Source organism: Mustela lutreola, chromosome 8, assembly GCF_030435805.1.
Source record: "Mustela lutreola isolate mMusLut2 chromosome 8, mMusLut2.pri, whole genome shotgun sequence".
NCBI lineage: Eukaryota > Metazoa > Chordata > Mammalia > Carnivora > Mustelidae > Mustela > Mustela lutreola.
Window position 1 is genome coordinate 65,039,026 of NC_081297.1, and position 18,139 is coordinate 65,057,164.

Here is an 18,139-nt window from a genome sequence, read left to right on the forward strand (position 1 = left end):
GAAGGGAGCACAGGAGATCCAGAGGACCACGTGGCCCAGAAGGACCCTGGGGAAGGGCCCTGGAGCTCTCAAGGGATCAGCCAAGTACAGAGCGACAGAATCTGGCTGGCCAGGCAGGCAGGAGGTGGGGCAGTGGGGCACTGAGCCTACCTCCTACCCCATTAGAGTGTCATCTCAGCTGTCCAGTTGGGCCTGGGAAATCCAACTAGGCCTGAACAGGTTCCAGTGACTGAGGCAGTTAGGCTGCTGCCGATGGAGAAGGGGGCAGACTGAGGGCATCACAGGAGGGACTGGGGTTTAATCCTGGGAACCCAAGGGATGAGGCTATTAGACTTCTACTAAGGGCTCAGTGCTTCTACCCCCACCCCAGCCCCCACCCAAGGCTCTTCTTAGCCACCTTTGGTGCAAAATTCCACTCACCCCCCGTTGCCCCTTTTCTGCCAGGCTAGGGCCAGCAACCCTCGCTCTCCCCTTCCCCACCCCATCCTGCCCAGCCCCAGCCCCCAGGGTATTGGCTTCAAGTCCAGGACATCAGGATTGATTCTAGCGTTTCCTTGGCACTTTCCAGGATCCTGTTGACGAAGGGAGGAGCCGGAGCTGGTCTGGGGGCCCTCTGTGTATCTAGGATGGGGGTGCGACTACAGGAAGGGGCCTCAGAGCTTCAAAGAACCCTTTATTGACTCAGGGCAGGCTAATGGGATGCTTGTGTTTCCAAGAATATTCTGGGGGAAGGCCCTATGGAGGGGGGCACAACTGAAACTTGCAGGGTTTCCATACCCATCTGGACGCCCCAGAGACCTAGGGGGAGCCAAGGTTGGGCAGGGGTGCTGTTCCTGTCTCTGCAAACAGTCCCATCATGCACAGCTGCCAGGGGCTCCAGAGGACCCTCCCCACCCTCCCACACCCCTCTGAGTCCTTCACCCCTTCAGACAAAGCTAAGGAGTGCTCCTACAGAGGAACAGACAGACCCCGCACAGGACAGGGATGAGTTCACCCTGGGGGAAGTCAGCAGCTTGAGGCCAGGCTCAGGCAGGGAGGATGACAGGGGTCCTCCAGGGTGAGTCTCCCTCATCCAGCCTGAATCTGGGGCTGTGCGTGCAGGGAACAAGTACCATCACCTGGGAACGGCCCTGCCAGTCCCTCCATGATCACCGCTATCCTGGGGTTCCCCAGACCCACCTGGAGCCCACAGAGAATCACGGACCCCTCGGTGTTCTGGGGCTTCTTAGGGACAGCTGAGGGTCAGGAGGTCCTGTGAGAGATGGAATCCACCAGCGAGGTCTGTGCTGTGTCCTTTGGTCTCTGGACAAAGCCCTCCTCCCTGGACCCGTCATCCCCATCCCCCTAAACCCATTTTGTGTCTGCTCCCCAGGTGCCCTGGCTTCACGCAGTGTATGCTGTGCTGGGAGCAGGCGTGTTTACGTTGGTGAGTGTGGCTCCCTGGGGGGGGCCCCGCCTTCTCAGCCTCTGATCACCTCCCCAGGTCCTTCCACTGTCCCTGTCTTCCTCACAGTCCTCCTCCCTGACACCATAGGAAGCTCCTGTGGGCGGGTCAGGGCTCAATGCCACATTCAGGGAACTCTCTCTGGTCTCCAAGACACACCAGCTTAGCTTGGCAGAGGGTGGGTAGGGAGGGAGGTTGTAACAACAGGATTAGAGCTTCGGACAGAGCTGAGAAGACGCACTCCTAGGCCCTGGGGAGGCCAGTGCTGCTTGTGGGGATGGGAGAATGAGGGTGCCCTGGCCACAGGGACTAAGTTAGTCAATGGTCTCCTAGGGGTAATCTGGGAAGGCTTCTTGGAGCCAGGGAGATCCCAAGCGTGAGAGAGGCACTTAGTTCAAGCTCACTTGTGGTGACTCTCACTGAACTGAGAGTGTTGAGGACAATGACAATGACAATAAGAGCAATAGCTAATAATTATTGAGTACGTCCCCCCACCAGCAAGCCCTCTGTGTGCATTTAATCTTCACCGTAACTCTATAAAATGGGATCTATTGCCATCAGATTCAGATGAGGAGCTTGAAACTCAGAGACTAAACGACTTGCCCAAATTCACATCGTTAATCCTCGGAAGTGGAGGGTGGGATTGTGACCCCGGATGGTCTGACTCCAGAGCCCCAGTCTGGGTATAAGGCCACATGGGGGAAGGCTGGCGTGGCTGGAGCAGAGGCCCAGGAGACAGGAGGTCTCCAGGGACAGACAACTGCCTGGAGCAGCCCACCACAGGCCCTTTGCTCAGGTGGGCTCCAAGCACTTGAACGTGATGCTGCCCCGGGACACCCCCTACCACCCGAGGTGGGCAAGCCCATCTTGGTGATTTCTCAGAGAACACACAAGGTAAACATCCCTTGCTAGCACAAGCCACCACCCGAGCCTCCTGTCCCTCCCCCATTGGAATGTTTAGCTCAGCTCAGTCTGGCCAGAGTTCTAGGCTCATTCATAGGGTCCACCGGCTTGTGGGTGACACACTGGAAAAAATGGAGGGTCAGAACCAGGAACAGGGGTTTTGAGGGGTGTGGACAAGGAACGAGGTTTGATAGATTGAATCATTCATCTCCGCGGATCTTTATTGAGCAATTACTATGTGAGATTCAGAGCTCTGTGCCCAGGGCACCGTGGTCAATAGGAAGAGCACAGTGCGTGGCACATTCAGGAACTGTTTTCGGAATGAGGAAATGACCTCTGGCTTGGAAGCCGAGGCTGGAAGGGACTGAAAAGGAATCTAGTGAAACTCCAAGCCCTCCCTTTTATAGAGGAGAAAACTAGACCACAAAGAAGTTAAATGACCCTCTGGTTTCCTAGCAAGATAAGGGCATATCAACTAACCATGGTCTTGGTCATAACTAGGTTAACCCATTCATCCCAATTTACCCAGAACTTGCCCAGTTTGAGTACTGAAAATCCCACTTCTTGAGGGAACCCTTAAATCCTAGGCAAATCGGGAAGGTTGGTCACCCCACCGCGCTAACTTCTCTTGGCTCCTGCACCAACGCTCCCTCCTCCAGGCAGCACCTACTTAAAACAGATTTCAGTGAGGAGGATGGGGTAGGGAATAGGGCCAGGAGGAAAGAGAGAGGCCAGGTCACACTGCGGGGAGTGAGCCTGGAGACCTTCAGAGGGCGCCATTTGCCAGGGACAAATGGAAGAAGCGGGGTCAGTATTGCTGGGTGGAGTGAGAGGTGGGTGAGCCTCGGTGGGGAGTTGGGGAGTTTATGTGGCTTCATGGGGATCGGGGCACAGCTAGTGTGTCTGCTAAGCAGGAAGGCTGTATATACATGTAGGGCTGGATGAACAGTAATCTCTTAAATTTGTTTAATAATCCCCTGTATTATTAGAATAATAAAAATAATCCCAGTCATCTATTCCACCCTTTACATTTTACAAAACACTTTCACACCTGTTGCCTCATTGGATCTCCACCACAACTCAGGGAGGGAGGCAGCGTCTGATGTTACAAGACCTGCTTTCCACATCTGAAGCCCTGGGTGTTACAGGCTGCCACAGATTTCCCACTGCCAATAAGGGGCAGATGTAGGACAGGACCTACAGCCTGGTGCCATTTCCAGCACCCCTGCAGTCCCCCTTCAAGAAGGCAACTCTTAGAAGCTTGGAGTTGGTAAGAAGCTGGAGCGTTCTCTCCAGCCACCCCCCTGCTTCTTCCCCCCAACGGCATTGCCCTCTCTCCTGTGTTATTCCCGTCAGCGTGGGAACAGGCTAGAATTTCTCCCGTCTGGAAACACACACACACAACAACACTCTTGACCCACACCCCCTTCTAGCCACCCCCATTTAGAGCAAAAAGCTCTATTAAGGAATCTACACTGACTATAGGCACCCCCCGCTCCCCCCAGGAAGTAGAGCTTTCCTACGAAACCTTTCGTAAACTGGAAGAACGAAAAGTGAAGAAGCAATCACCATTAATTTCTATGGAAGAGATTCTGAGTGTCCCAGACCCCAAAAATGACCTCTCTTGGGTTTTTCTGCTGCCTTCGGTCACATCTTGCGGACCTTATGCACAAAATAAATAGAGATAAAGCACAGGAGCTCACAGACGCAGCTCAAAGCTGCAGCGGCTTGATGCCAGAGATGCTGGGTACAGTTCCCAGGCAAGGAGCTTGGGGGCGCTGCTCGCTGCTGGGGGTGCGTGCTGTCTCCGTTACAGCTCTCGCTGCAAAGCAAATGCTGGAGATGCTACAGCTGCCTTTTTTTTTTTTTTTTTTTTTTTAATAAAAGTGAAAATCCTCTTTGGATTTCTTTTGGCTAGCGAAATCAGGTGCTACTGCAGGTCTTTTGTAAAAATGAAATGGCATAACTTGAATTTTCGGCCAGAGTGGGGACCTGTATTTCCAATTCTTCTCCTCCCTTCTCTCCTCCCAATCCTTCTCCGGTTCTCTCAACCCTCTTAATGCTCTCACCAGGTCAGCCATGGCCTCCATGTTGCTAAATCCAGAGGTCATCCCCCAGCCCTCACCTTGCCAGACTCAGCCTCTTTGATACAGTTGCTCATTCCTCCGCCCAGAAGCTCCTTCTGCCCCAGGCATCTTGGACACCAACTGTCTGGTCTTCCTCTAGCCTCCCTACTCACACTGAGCACCATGAGGCCATCGGCTCTTCTCTCTCTACCCTCACTGCCTACAGGATCTCAGACTGTCTCAAGACTTTGAATACCATCTTTTAATGCTGATGGCCCTAAACCTTATCTCCAGCCCAGACTTCCAGACTAGAATTTCCGGTTGCCTACTCAGTATCTACATTTGGAAATCTACGCGGCACCCCAAACCTATCATGCAGAAAACTGAGCACCTGCTCTCTCCCTGAACCCCTGTTTCTCCCACAGCTTTCCCATCTCTGTTAATGACAACTCCATCCTTCCCGTCACTCAGGCCAAACGCCCTGCTGACATCCTCCACTCCTCCGCTCTCTTCACACACCATATCTGACCCCGCAGCAAATTCTCTTGGCTCCACCTTCTAGCCAGAATCTGACCACTTGTCTCCACCTACATGGCCACTCCCTGGGCCATGTCCCAAAGTGCTCCCACTGGTGGGGTCCTCACAGTCTGTGCTCAATGGCAAGCAGCTAGAGGGTTCCTGTTAACCGTGAATGAGGTCGGATCATTCCTCTGCTTGGCCTTCAGGGATCGCTTCCCAGTCCTGCCAGCCCCTGCTGACCTCACCTCCTCCCATGGCCCCTTCCCCCACTCTGTCCTTGCTGCCCCTGACCATGGCCGGCTCACACCCAGCCCAGTACCTCTGCACCTGCCTCCGTCCATCCCCTCAGATCCCCTCACAGCTCTCATGTCCCCGCCTTCAAGTGTTCACTTTGTTTACAATCCTGTGTGACTGAGCCTGCACACACGCCCACACGTGAACGCGCGCACACACACGCACACAACTCCCTCCTCCTCTTCCCTGCTTTATTTCTCATAGCACTTCTCATCCTCTGACATATGCTTTGATTTTTCTGGTTGGTTTAGTTGATTGTCTCCCTGCAGCAGAATTGAAGTCCCCTGAGGGCAGGGATTTCCGCATCCCTGGTACCTCGAATAGTGCCTGGCATGCAGGAGGCACCCCCTTGGTGTTTGTGGAGTGAATGGCTACCTGAGAGGCCCAGCTGGCTGAGGGGCCGGGCCGGCTGCGGGGCTGGTCAGAGCAGGGCAAAGAGCCTCAGTTGCATAGTGAGTCACAGGGGAGGAGAAACCACAGCGCCTAATTACAAGTTAATGTCTCATTAGGAGAACAACACACAGAAAGGCCAAGGCCAGGCTCCTCCTGCAGATTATGTAAACAATGGTTAGGAGCACGTTGTGTGACGCCCCCAGATCCATCCCCTGCCCCTCGTTCTCCTGGGTCACCAGGAGGGGAAGCAATCCCTGAAGGCCACAGCTTCCCTGGGTCCCCTGGGAATGGAAAGAACTGAGAAGGGGCCCTGGATTCGTTCTCCTCCTCCCCTGAGTTTCAGGTGGACAGAGGCCATCAGAGGCCCAGCCCCACAAGAACTGTCTTGGGGCCTTTCCATTAACCCCCACTCGGAATCTCCTTGGCCTCAGTCTGACCCTGCTTCCTGCATCCGCTCTGTCCTAAGGAAACTGTGGTCCCCTAGTCTCTTCATCTGCTTACCCTGGCCTCTCCTACCCCAGGAGATGGAGAATTCTCAGCACCATGAGGGGCCCTCCCAGCACTGTGGCTCCAATGAGGAGATAGCACTCAGAGCCTCCCTGCCCAGCTGCCCAAGGAGGGTGTGTGAGAAAGGAGAGTGCTGTCGGAGGAGGGTCCAGACCCCCAGTGAGGAACTCCCTCCCGGACCCAATCCTCCCAGCTGGGGCCTTGGAAGGGTGCTAGAATCTAAGCTTTTCCTCTCCTGGAGACTGTCAGCCCCTCCCTGACAGTCTTTGGCATCTGTGAGCTGCCAGGCTAGACGAAGCTGAGCTTGGGGGTGGGGAGCCTAGGCTTCTTGGAACCGAGGTCCTGCCTTGAGGAACAGGCCCCTCCAACACCTCACCTGTCGAGCCTTGGCGCATTCTCAAGAGGCTTTGGGTTTTCTGCCTCGCCCCTATCTCATACCCCCCACTGGGCACCAGACCCAAATGCCCATAGAAGCAGGTGAGTCAGCCCACAGGTAGGTACTTCAGGGTGGCTTCCTCCTCCTCACCCTTTGCATTCCCTCTTCTCTCATGTAGTGCTTTCATGTAGAAGCTCATGGAAGGTCAGGCAGGGGAGCGTGAGGGCTTGCCTGGGTGGGATGATGGAGCAAGGTAGAGGGGCTGGGACAGAGCAGGAGGGCTGGGGCAGGGAGAAGGAGAGAGCAGGTGGGGCCGAGGGCCTGGCCAGCTGGTTGCCCACTGTGGCTGAGCCTCTGTGCTTATAGGCTCTACCTCAGAGCTGGGCCTCCTCTGGGGAAGCTAAGGTCTCTATGCCACCTGAATGAAGAAGCCAAACCAGGAGACTTAGGAAAGGAACTAGGCACAGGACTTCAGAAATTAGTTGACAAGCCCAGTAGGAACAGAATTCTCCCCTGCCCAGCCTGGCCAGTCTGGGGACCTCAGAAGACATCACAGTCTCTGTTTTAAGAAAGATTATCAAGAAGCAGTGTGGATAGAGGAGAGGCAGAGAGACCAGATAAGAGGCCACTGCAGAGTCCCAGAGTCAGGGACAGGGTGGCAGGAAGAACATATGTTGGTCAGAACTGGATGCTTCAGGGCCCAATGGTGTTCGGATGAGTGAAGCTTAGGTAGGAAGATGCTTTGTTTATAGAGGTGCTGGGTCTCCAAACCTGGGTGTTGGCCCCTGACCATGGGGAAGATGTGCACAGCCATCTGTCCTCAGCCCCTGGAAGAAAGGAGGGCAGAGACTGAGTCCTCAGAGCTGGTGTGGACCTATTTGTGCTGAGGCCTCAAGAGAGCATGCCCCCCACCCCACATACACTCCTACATACCACACGTGCCGCACAACCCCCCATGTACCACACACACCACACATGTACCACACATAAACCAAATACCACACACACCACACAACTCCTCCACATACCACATACCACATGTACCACACAACAACCCCATGTACCACACACACCACACACATACTGCACACCATGTATGTACACACACACACACACACACACACACACACACACACGGGCACACAATGTTAGCTGCCAAGGCTGGATGAAATCCCCATTTTCCTGACTCTCAGCTCAGTATTCTTTCAACTCTACCTCCCTGCCCGTTTCACAGGGAAAACAGAGGCCTCCTGACTAACTCACTCCACAGCAGAAGGACCCAGAGAGGCTTTCTCAACCTCTGAGACCAGGCTTTTAGCAGTTACTTCTATCCAGCCCCAACAGAGAATGTGTCCCCTGTGCCCCATGACTGGCCTAGGTCAGCCCCTACAGCTTCTGAAAGTTTCTAGAAAGAGACTCCTGATTGTCTTCCCACTTCACCCCTCTCCCTGCTTTTCTGGTCAGGGCCACAATATATATCTTATCTTCTTCATGATTAGACAAACACTTTGAAAAGCAAAAAGAGGCTACACAAACCCAAGGCAGGGTATGATATTTTTTTTATTTTAGTCTATTTCATCCAGAGCTTAGAAGCTCTTTTGCATCAGTTTTTTACATGAGCCTGAAAGATCTTTTGAGAACCTTCTCTGTTCTGCCACCCACCCTCAGGCCACTAAAACAGCCTTAACACCTCACCTGAGGCCTCATCTGAAGCCTCTGGAAGCCCAGTTATTATTTCCTCTGAGGGCTACAGGTTGGAGGGTGGAATGCTGGGTAATTGCTCCTTCAGGGGGAAAGTGCTCTTGGTGTCCCCCTCCCAGGACTCTTCTCAGTTTCACTTCCTGAGGCGCAAATCCTCAGCAACCAACCCCCTGCTCAAACCAAGCCCTTGAAACCCACAACTTGACCCAGAGAAGGCAAAAGAAGCCCCTCTCCCAGCCCCCAGGGATGGGGGACTCATGGAGAAGGGTGGCTCAGAGTTCCTGTAGGGAGCAGGAGTATCTAACTGGCATGCTGGGGCAGGGAAGGCACCAGTCGCTGCTCTCTTATCCAATGCAGAGCTGGGAAGAGGTGCTATCAAGATCTAGCTCATCATCTTAACTACTGTGACCCAGGGCAGGTTACTTGACTTCTCTGTGCTTCAGTTGCTTCATCTATAAAATGGGCTAATATGAACTAGTTCACAAAGCTGTGGTAATAATTAAATAAGATACTTTATGAAAGGAAAAATGAAAACAGCCTAGCACCTGGAACTTGGTACTTTTTCAAACTATTTTTTCAAAGTTTTTCAAACTTTTACTCTTTTTTAAAAAGATTTTACTTATTTATTTGACAAAGAGAAAGATCACAAGTAGGCAGAGAGGCAGGCGGGGGGGGGGGGGGAAGCAGGCTCCCTGCTGAGCAGAGAGCCGGATGCAGGGCTCAATCCCAGAACCCTGAGATCATGACTAGAGCCAAACACAGAGGCTTTAACCCACTGAACCACCCAGGCGCCCCTTGGTCACATCGAGCAGAAAGCCCGATTCGATGCAGGGCTTGATCCCAGGACCCTGGGATCATGCATGATCTGAGCCGAAGACAGAGGCGTTAACCCACTGAGCCACCCAGGCGCCCCATAATAGCTTTTACCCTTACCATAAATGTTAACCTTGTACCTCAGAGCACCAAATTTTGGAGCAGAGTACCTGGGGTTCAAATACATTCTCCACCACAATCTAGCCCTGTGGACTGATAATATCATATCACCTCCCTGTGCTTCCGTTTCCTTATCTTTAAAATGCAGATAATAATAGTACCCACCTGTAGGTTGTTGAGACTTGCGAGTGAATTAATATATGCAAAGCACTTGGAAAGCGCCTGGCGGGTCATTAATCAATAATATCACCTGTTAGCATTAGTCAGTTGCAAGATTTGAACCCAGGTCTTCATGACTCCCCAGTCCGTGTTGTTAAGCACTGTATTACTCTCGTGCCCTTCCTCAGAGGACCACACATGGGCTCTTTTACACACTCTCCTACACACTTTCATCCCCTTTATCCTGGGCCAGGCTTTCTGGCTCATGTGCCTGCCAGACCCTGTTCCCTAGTAGCCACCTGGAGGTGCTCAGGCCCACATGCTGATGTTGTCTGTGCCATTGAAACTTTTGACACTCAGTCCAGTGAAGACGAGTATCTTCTATTGGTACCAGCCTCTCCTCCGCTCCCCTACTCCTTCACCTGGTCCTGCATCCCTGCCAAGGGCACAAGGACTTAAGGCTGGCAGCCTCTTCCTATAGACTCCCCCATGCCCAGGCTCACTCTCCAGCCCAGAAAGTGGGGGCAGGGTCAGGTAGGCACAGTACTCACTGCAGCCCTCCCCAGGAAGCCTGCAGCCCTCTTGGCTGTGTGCTCTGTGCTTCTCTTCCCACCTCTTCCAGCCTTTACGCACGCGCGCGTGCGCGCAACCCCCCACCCCCACCCAAAGCAGTGTCACAAGGTGGAAGGAGAATAGGATTTGACAGTCTGTCCTCTTGGCTGTGTAAATCAGGCGAGTCACTTACCCTCTCTGTGCTCCAGACTCCTCAGCTTTACCATGGACAAAATAACAGAACACCCATGCTGGAGGCTTGTGTGACGATTCAGTGAAAACACTCCCCAACTCTTTTTTGTGTGTGTTACTTTAATCCTTCTTTTCAAAATTTCTAATTAAATTATATATGAATACATTCATATAAAATGTATTATAAAATCAAATATAAAACATTTCAGTTTTTAACTCTGACATACTATAGATAAAGCAAATATCACTTGCACGGCCTTCACTACCGTCCTCAGAGGTAAGCAATCTTAGAAAGATCTTTGCATTTTATAGGTATCTGCTAGCTAGACTTCTATGACATGGTTTTGTGCAGGTTTTTGTTGTTGTTGTTACAGAAAGGGGATTTTATGATGTAGATTTTTCTGCAGCTTGTTCTTTTCTCATGAAATCCTATTTCAGAGCTGTTTCTGCCTCAGTACTGCTGCCCACAGTTTATTTAACCAACCCTGGTTGCGTGTTTGGGGTTTCCAGTCCTTCACTGTTAAAACCATGCTGCGCCATGGGGCATGTGCTGCTTTGCACACTAGCACCGCCATTTCTGTAGGATGGATGCCATCCATGTGTTATTTTGTCCTACTGATTCAATACATGGTAACCCCAGCTTTTTGTATTCAGTGCCTGTTTCTTGATGGTTCTGAGAGAGCCTCTGCATGGCATGGCTCCCCATGTCCTCTGGGAGGACAGCAAACATAAGCCTAGGTCCTGGACACAGCAGGCTGAGGCCAGGTGTGTAGCCAGGGGGCCCTGACCAGGCCCAGCTTGGCCAACAGGGTGGATGAGGCAAGTTGAGGCAAGTTGGCCTTTGGCTCCTCTGCCCTCTGTGCCCAGCCCCCTTGGCCAGTCGCCCCCCCCCCACCCCTGACCTGCTTCTCTATCAAAGTGGGAGACAGATGGTCTGGACCCAGCACTAGGGAAATGATCATTAGCTAGCCACTCTCTTACTCAGAGACGCCTTTCCTCGTATGTAAAATAGTGATAATAATACCCACCTCCTAAGAGTGAGCCGAGAGAAAGGATTAGTGTGTGAGAGGGCGACTCAGGGCTAAGTTAGTAGCCTCCTAGTTCCCCTCTGGCTCTTGCCCCCGAGACTGCCCTTCCTTCTTGTGCTCAGCTGGGACCTTTCAGGCGTCAGCAGTCAGCCTGGCTGTTACCGCTCAACTCAGGTCTTAGCCACCAAGACGTTAGCTATGACCAACATAGCTGCTCTCGACCAAGACGTTAGTCAGCACTGCTCACCATCACCCAAGGTCATCAGGTTCCTTTCCCCTGCAATAAGTACATGCTCCTAAAGGAATTTCTGATCATTTGCTTTCATTAGACTTTCGGCTATCTAAAGGCAAACTCCCCAGAACATAGTAGGTGCTCGATAAATATTGTTGGGACTACTGAGTGAAAAGCTGTCAGCTGACTTACAGGTGTGAGGCTGCCGTGCTGGGTGGTACCAGGCAGTGCAGTTGAAATCTGGGGCAGGTTATCCCACGTTGATAAGCATCCATGGCCACAGACCAAGGGCAGGAGTAGAAATAATTTCATTCCTCTTTTCTGCACGAGCAAAGCCTGCTGGCTGCTCTAGGAGGCCTCCTGGGTGGGGGTTCCTTGGAGGAGCACCCTGCACCCCCCGTACCTGGTCAGGTCCAAGCCTTCTAGGTTGAGAGATTCAATTTCATTAGCTCACCCAGGGGTGACCGGGCTCTGAGAAATCAACGAAGCAAGCCACTGATTGATAAGCCAGATCAGCAATTTATTAACTTCTGCTGGCAGCATGACCGCTAAGCAGCCTGCAGCATTCGAGTCGGTCCCTCTCCTTGCTCATTCTCTCTGGAGAGGGCAAACTTTCGTGGGAATCCAATCCCAAATCAGAAGGAGCAGAGCGAAATGAGAATGGTTGAGGCCACACTCAGACATACATCCACCCTGAACACCACACCACAGTGTGGTCACAGCTGCTGTCCCATTTTGCAGACGAAGACACTGAGGTCAGGAGGGGACGGCTACGGAGGGATGGAACCAGAGCTCAAATACAAGAGTTCTGACTCCAGTCCTGGGTTCTCCTGCATCCTCCCCTCAACGCTGCTGAGCTCAGGGAGCCCGACCTGTGCTGCACAAGGTCCCCCCTCGGCCCCTCTTCAGTCGTCACCCCGCCCACCCCATTCCTTCTGTTAAGCCTACACAGCGTCCCCTAGTAACGTTTCCTCCTCCTTGATGGGCCTCCTTGATGGGACATCTGGGACTCGGCAGCTGCCTATGACAAGATGTCAAGGGGGCACCCCTGCTTCTGCAGATAAATACAAACCCACACTAGGAGCTAGTGCATTGGGTTCTAGCCATGTGTCAGCCTCCAGGCTGGGCCCTTTGTGTGCCTCTTCCTCCTCACAACTTCAGGAGGCAAGCCCACTCGTCTCCCCTTTCCTGATATGTGCTCAGAGCTCAGGGACACCGCCTTGCCCAGGCGCTCAGAGCTAGTGAGGAGTGGAGATGAGGCCACAATTCATTTGGAGCTGACTTTCAAGCCCGTGCTCATAACCACCCCCACATCCCCACGTTCCAGGGAGTCATGCCTTGATGTCCCGGATGGGGGAGATGCTCCCTGTAGGAACCTCTGGCCCCAAGGCTCTAGTCCCTCTCCCTCCATCCCCTGCCCCCCTGCCCCCACCATGCGGAATTCCTCACTTTTCACACCATAGCCCGTACCTCCCCAGGCCTTCTCAGTCTAGCAAACTCCTACTCGTCCTTCAAGCTCCAGGTAAAATGTCACCTCTCCTGGCCCACCTTCCTCCTGCTCAGTCTGCCCTAATGATGGCATTTACTGAGTTTTATTGTGATCATCCCACAAAGCAGTGAGCCCCGGAAGGCAGGCACAGCATAGTGAAGGCAGACTCTGCCAGCAAGTGGCCGGCGCCAGCTCTTGCCCCATACCTATTTATTGCATAATGAATGTTCCAGAGGACCCAAGGTACACAGGTCTTCCACACACGAGTGACGGAAGAGCGGGGCACAGCCCAGTTAGCAAGAATGTGAATGGATTTAAAGAATTCCAATCCCAGGTGGGCCAGTTCATGACCTTTGAGACACTGGTGGAACTTTTGGGTTTCCTTCTCCCCGAAAACTACACTATGCCTGTGAAACATCATCTGCTGTTTCTCGGGGGTTCTGCTTCCTGTGCTTGGACCCCAGAGAATCGCCAAGTGGGAAGAGCTTGAGTCAGTGTAGATGGTAGGAAGACCTGGTTGGGGGTGGGGCGGGCAGGGAAGAGCTGTCCTCAACGGAATCAATGTTCATAGTCTGTTAGGCCAAGAAGGTGCCCTGGGGAGAAGGCATTTCCTGTCAGGAGACACAGTGCTATTCCTGAATAGTGGACCTCTGGAGCTGGGCTGCTCAGGTTCAAACCCTAGCTTTGCTGCTTCCCAGCTCTGTGACCTCAGGCAAGAACTTAACATCTCTGGGACATGGTTTCCTCTAGGAATAATCCCTACTTTAGGGATGTTATTAGGACTAAGTGGGCTAATGTCTACACAACACAGAATAAGTGCCTCTGCTCACTGTTAAATGAAGTGTTTGTTCATCTGCTAAAAGGAGGGCCCTGGGGCAATGGCAAGGAAACTAGGCTTCAGCTCAAAGCCTTCCCGAACTCCCTGCCACACTCACATAGGTCAAGTTCCTTATTATTAGCTACCCTCTTGGGACAATTCCCATTTCTCTTTGATTTCACTCATATTAATGATTACTTCCACTCTAGACTCTAAGGCCAGAATCTTGTCTGTCTTTTTATTTGTTTTTCTGTTTTTTTTTTTTTTTAAGACTTTATTTATTTATTTGACAGAGAGAGACACAGCAAGAGAGGGAACACAAGCAGGGGGAGAGGCAGAGGGAGAAGCAGGCTCCTCGCTGAGCGGGAGCCCAGTGTGGTCTCAATCCCAGGACCCTGGGATCATGACCTGAGCTGAAGGCAGATGCTTAATGACTGAGCCACCCAGGCGCCTTTGTCTGTCTTGTTCTTGACTATTTCCTTGTGCTTGGCACATAGTAGGTGCTTGGGGAGATAGGTGTTAATTAGGGATGGAAGGTGTTGGGAAAATTCCAGATTCTGGGCCATTCCAGGAGGGTCACTGAGCAGCCAAGCAGCAGATGATGGTAGCAAAATTGGTTGGGAGGTGGCCCAGATGGGGACACTGGGCCCCCTTGGTCAATGTCACAGCTGCTGGACCTTCTGACTTCTCTCTCTTCCCCCTTCCCTCAGTTCCTGGCATTCGACACCCAGTTGCTGATGGGTAACCGACGCCACTCACTGAGCCCCGAGGAGTATATTTTTGGAGCCCTCAACATTTACCTAGACATCATCTACATCTTCACCTTCTTCCTGCAGCTTTTTGGCACCAACCGGGAATGAGGAGCCCTTCCTTCCTTCCTTCCTTTCAAGAGTGTCCCCCTTGCTGGTCCTCTGTCCCTCCCTGTACTCTCCTGCAAGCCCAGATGTGAAACTAGCTGTCAGCCCATCCTTTGGCCTCCCCTCAGCCCGATGCTTGTCCTCACCCTCTGCAGCCTTGTACCCCAGCATTAGGGGCCCCACAGAACCGAGGTCACACCCTCTCCCTCTGTGCTGCCCCTTCCTCCCACTTACATCTCCTGAAGTGAACAGTCAAGATTGGAGACTCCTCTGGGTTTGAGGACCGAAGGGACGAGTGGGAGGAGTCCAGCAGGATTCCAGAGGTGGAAAAGAGATCTCAGGACCGTAGCTGAAGTCTGCACCCCACTGAGGTTCCTCCTAAGGCTGCCCCAGCTGTGTGGGGTACATTGTCCTGTGTCAAATCCACTCCTCTGTTCTTTCCTTCTAGATCAGGCATTGACACTTATAAGGGGGTGTGAGGAAGCTGGGAGAGAAAGTGAGACTGTTCTGCTGGTGGGGGGATGTGGATCGACCCAATGGTTGTCCCAGGCTGCCCATCCTGGCAACTATAAGACTAGCAGCATATTCTAGGCACTTGAGCACTATGGCCCATGGAAGAGGGGTAGGAAGCCAGAACGAACCATCTGCACTTGCCTTGGTTTAACCTCCCGGGTCATGAAAGAACTCTGTTGGGGCAGGAGGTGGGGACAGGGGACCTGTCCAGGGGCCATAAGGGAGATGGGGGGCAGGTGGTCCTTTGGGAGATATGGGCTTTGTAGTAACACGAAGACACCCAGCCCTGCATCTCACTGTTGGTGGGGGGACGGCATTTGAAATTGGCAGGACTGACTTCCTCTCACCCTCTTCCCTGGACTCCCTGGGCTGTCCCCCAACCTCGGCCTGAGGCTGAGTGGAGTGCGTGGACCCTAGAGGATTGGATGCTCCGATAGAGAGGGAGGGTTATACTAGCTGCTGAACTAGCCCCACTGGGAGGGAATCCTGCCCTGCCCTGAGGCCTTTCCACACTTCTTTCCTAAACTTTCCCCCACCCACTGCTGCCCTGCGCTGGTGGATCCCCAAGCCAGGCCTCCTGAGGCCTCAGTTGGCAGTGCCCATATTCCTCCCCCTGGCTTCTCTGGCCACTCAGCCCAGAAGCCTAAGCCCCCCCCCCCCTTAATTCCTTATCTCCTTATCTCTGGACTCTGGAAGCCGTTCAGCTGATGCTAACAGCCAGAGCCGGTCCTTCCAGCTGGTCCCATGTGATGAGGTTGGGTCTCCTTATCAGCCTCCAGGCCTCTGAGAGCTGAGACTCGATCAGGGTGTACATCAGCCCCCCAGCAGGGCCTGCAGGGGAGGGTATGATGGGGCCATACCAGGGGGAAGTGTGCAGCCAGCACCTCGAAGCCAGCTCTGCGCGGGTGGAAAGTTACCGGGTGGGGTCAGCGAGGTTCATATACCTGGACCTTCCCTTGGGCTTTCCCTCCAGGGCTCACCTCTCTTCCCGGTGCTGGGGGCTCTTTTGCCCTTGGAGAGAGTGACTAGGTATGTTAGCAATCTGTTTTGACTCCTTCCTTCTCCACCCTTCCTGTTTTCAGCTTTCAAGAAATATTGCAGAAGCATTTGAAATTTTGTTCCCCCTTGGGCATTTGAGGAAAGAGGGAAGCAAGAACGGATGGTAGTGTTTGTGCATGAGACAAAGGCAACTGGGAGCATGGCTGGATGCCTACTGTGTGCTGGTCTAAATCCGTCCATTAAAGCAATCCTGTAAAGGCAGTCGTCTGCACATGCTGATCGCAGAGGGCAAAGCTGAAGTGGTCGAGAGGATTGGGAGCAAGACCAAGGGCATACAGCTAACCTACTAGACTGGGGCTGGAATGAGACCGGGTGGTCAGGCCATACATCCTAGGTCTCCGGAGGATTTGTTGTCTTCTGTGTCTCCCCAGCTTCCCCCTTCCCCCCACTACCACCACCAAATTTTGTACTCTGTCGTTTCCATCTTCTAGACACAAGCTGGGAAGCAGGATTCTGGTGGCTGATTCCCAGCCTCACTGCCGACAGGCTCATGGTATTAAGTTGCGAGTAGTTTCCAGATTAACGAGATGGAAGACCTCGGCCTGGGCGGTGCAGGGAGAGGGACCAGAACACATTTCCCCTGACTTCCGGGTCCATTTGCCACCTTTCCTCCAAGGTCTGTTCACTTCCTCTCCAGTTCCAAAAGGGTCATTCAGCCCAGGCCTTGGTCATGCTTCCCAGAATCCTCTTGTCCAAGTTGTCCTCTCCCTAGGACAGTTTATGCAGAAATAGGCTTGAGAAGCTGATCTGGGGCTGAGCTCTGAAAGGTTGAGGGAAGGAGGTAAGCCCTCAGCAACAAACAATGTGACTGGGCAACTTGGCATTCTGGAAGCAGGGGCAGTATGCCACAGACTCTCCTGTGAGAGGCCCCTGAGGGATCCAGAACATGCTGAGCCAGCAGCAGAGCTGGGGCTGGGAGCCCTGCTTATCGCCTCCCCGCCCCCAACTCAGGCCAGGAAGAGCCCAGGAACACCTGGCTGCGCCTTTGAAGGAGGAAGGGCAGAGGAACAGGAATGCAGGATTAGGAGAAACTGAGAAACCAAAGCTAAGCAGGTGCCACAACCTGCCAAGGAAAAGGAGAACCTGTGGGCCCTCACATTTTTGGCAGGGGAGGGGCTGGGCCAAGGAAGGGGTAGGTTGGATTTTATAGAGCTCGAGGCAGCCAGGAATCTGATCATCTGTGATGTCAGGTCGGAGGTTTCCTGCCAGGAGGAAGACAGACAGATCAAGAGATCCTCTCCTGGGGTTGCGTCTGGGGTCCCAGGAGGCACAGGGAATTCCCCGGACTCCTGCCCCAATTCCCAGGCACGTGTGTGGCTCCTGTGTTGTCTGAGGAAGCCCCAGGAATCTTGTTCTTCCTCCCAGGGGAGTCAGGAACCCACAGATACCCTTATTTCAAAAGGTTCTGCCTCTCCTGGGACTAGCCCAAGACCTAGCCTTGCTCCCGAGAGCAGGATTTCACGCCAGGGCTTTGCTGCCCCCCGGTGGTCGCTGGAGGAAAAGCAGGGCCTGGTTCTGCGGGCGAGAAGCAGAAGGGCTGTGTGGCTTGCTGGCTTCAGATAGGATTCATTCACCACCCTTCTCAGACCTCCCCAGACCTCTCTCCTCATCAGCCTCTGATTGTTCCCTTTAGTCCAACCGTTGTCACATCTTTGGGACACTGTTCACCCATCTCCTAGAAACCACCCTGTGCCACCTGGCCCCAGAGCTTTCCCTCAAGAGACTGAGGGCAGACACCTGCCACCACACACAGTCCCTCTGGCCTCAGCCCCTTCAAGCTGCCCAGGGTCCGAGTCTGTTCCATTTCCTGGCATCACCTTCCCAGTCTGTGACTGACAGGAGATAATAATAAAATTATGACATCTGAACCGTTTCCTTCGCCTGCCTTTTGCTTGTCGCCTCAGTTGGCCAGGAGGCCGTTTGTGAGATTTAACTCAGATTTGATGTGAAATGTTCATAACCAGAGCTCTTTGTCCCCACAGAGCTAAGTGTAAATTAAATCTCCACACTTACCTTGATGTGGGAAAAGAAACACTGGGGGCACCTGGGTGACTCAATCAGCTAAGCATCTGTCTTCGGCTCGGGTCCTGATCCCAGGGTCCTGG

At 53.1% G+C, this 18,139-nt stretch overlaps 1 protein-coding gene across 1 annotated transcript in view; it reads left to right on the forward strand.

The window, feature by feature from the left end:
• Positions 1-17,902, forward strand: part of FAIM2 (Fas apoptotic inhibitory molecule 2) — a 33,651-nt gene extending 15,749 nt beyond the window's left edge. The window contains exons 11-12 of the mRNA XM_059185415.1: positions 1,373-1,426; positions 14,316-17,902. Coding sequence (XP_059041398.1) covers positions 1,373-1,426; positions 14,316-14,465 — 204 coding nt within the window. The 3' untranslated portion in view covers positions 14,466-17,902. The remainder of the gene's footprint in view (positions 1-1,372; positions 1,427-14,315) is intronic.
• Positions 17,903-18,139: the final 237 nt, after the last annotated feature.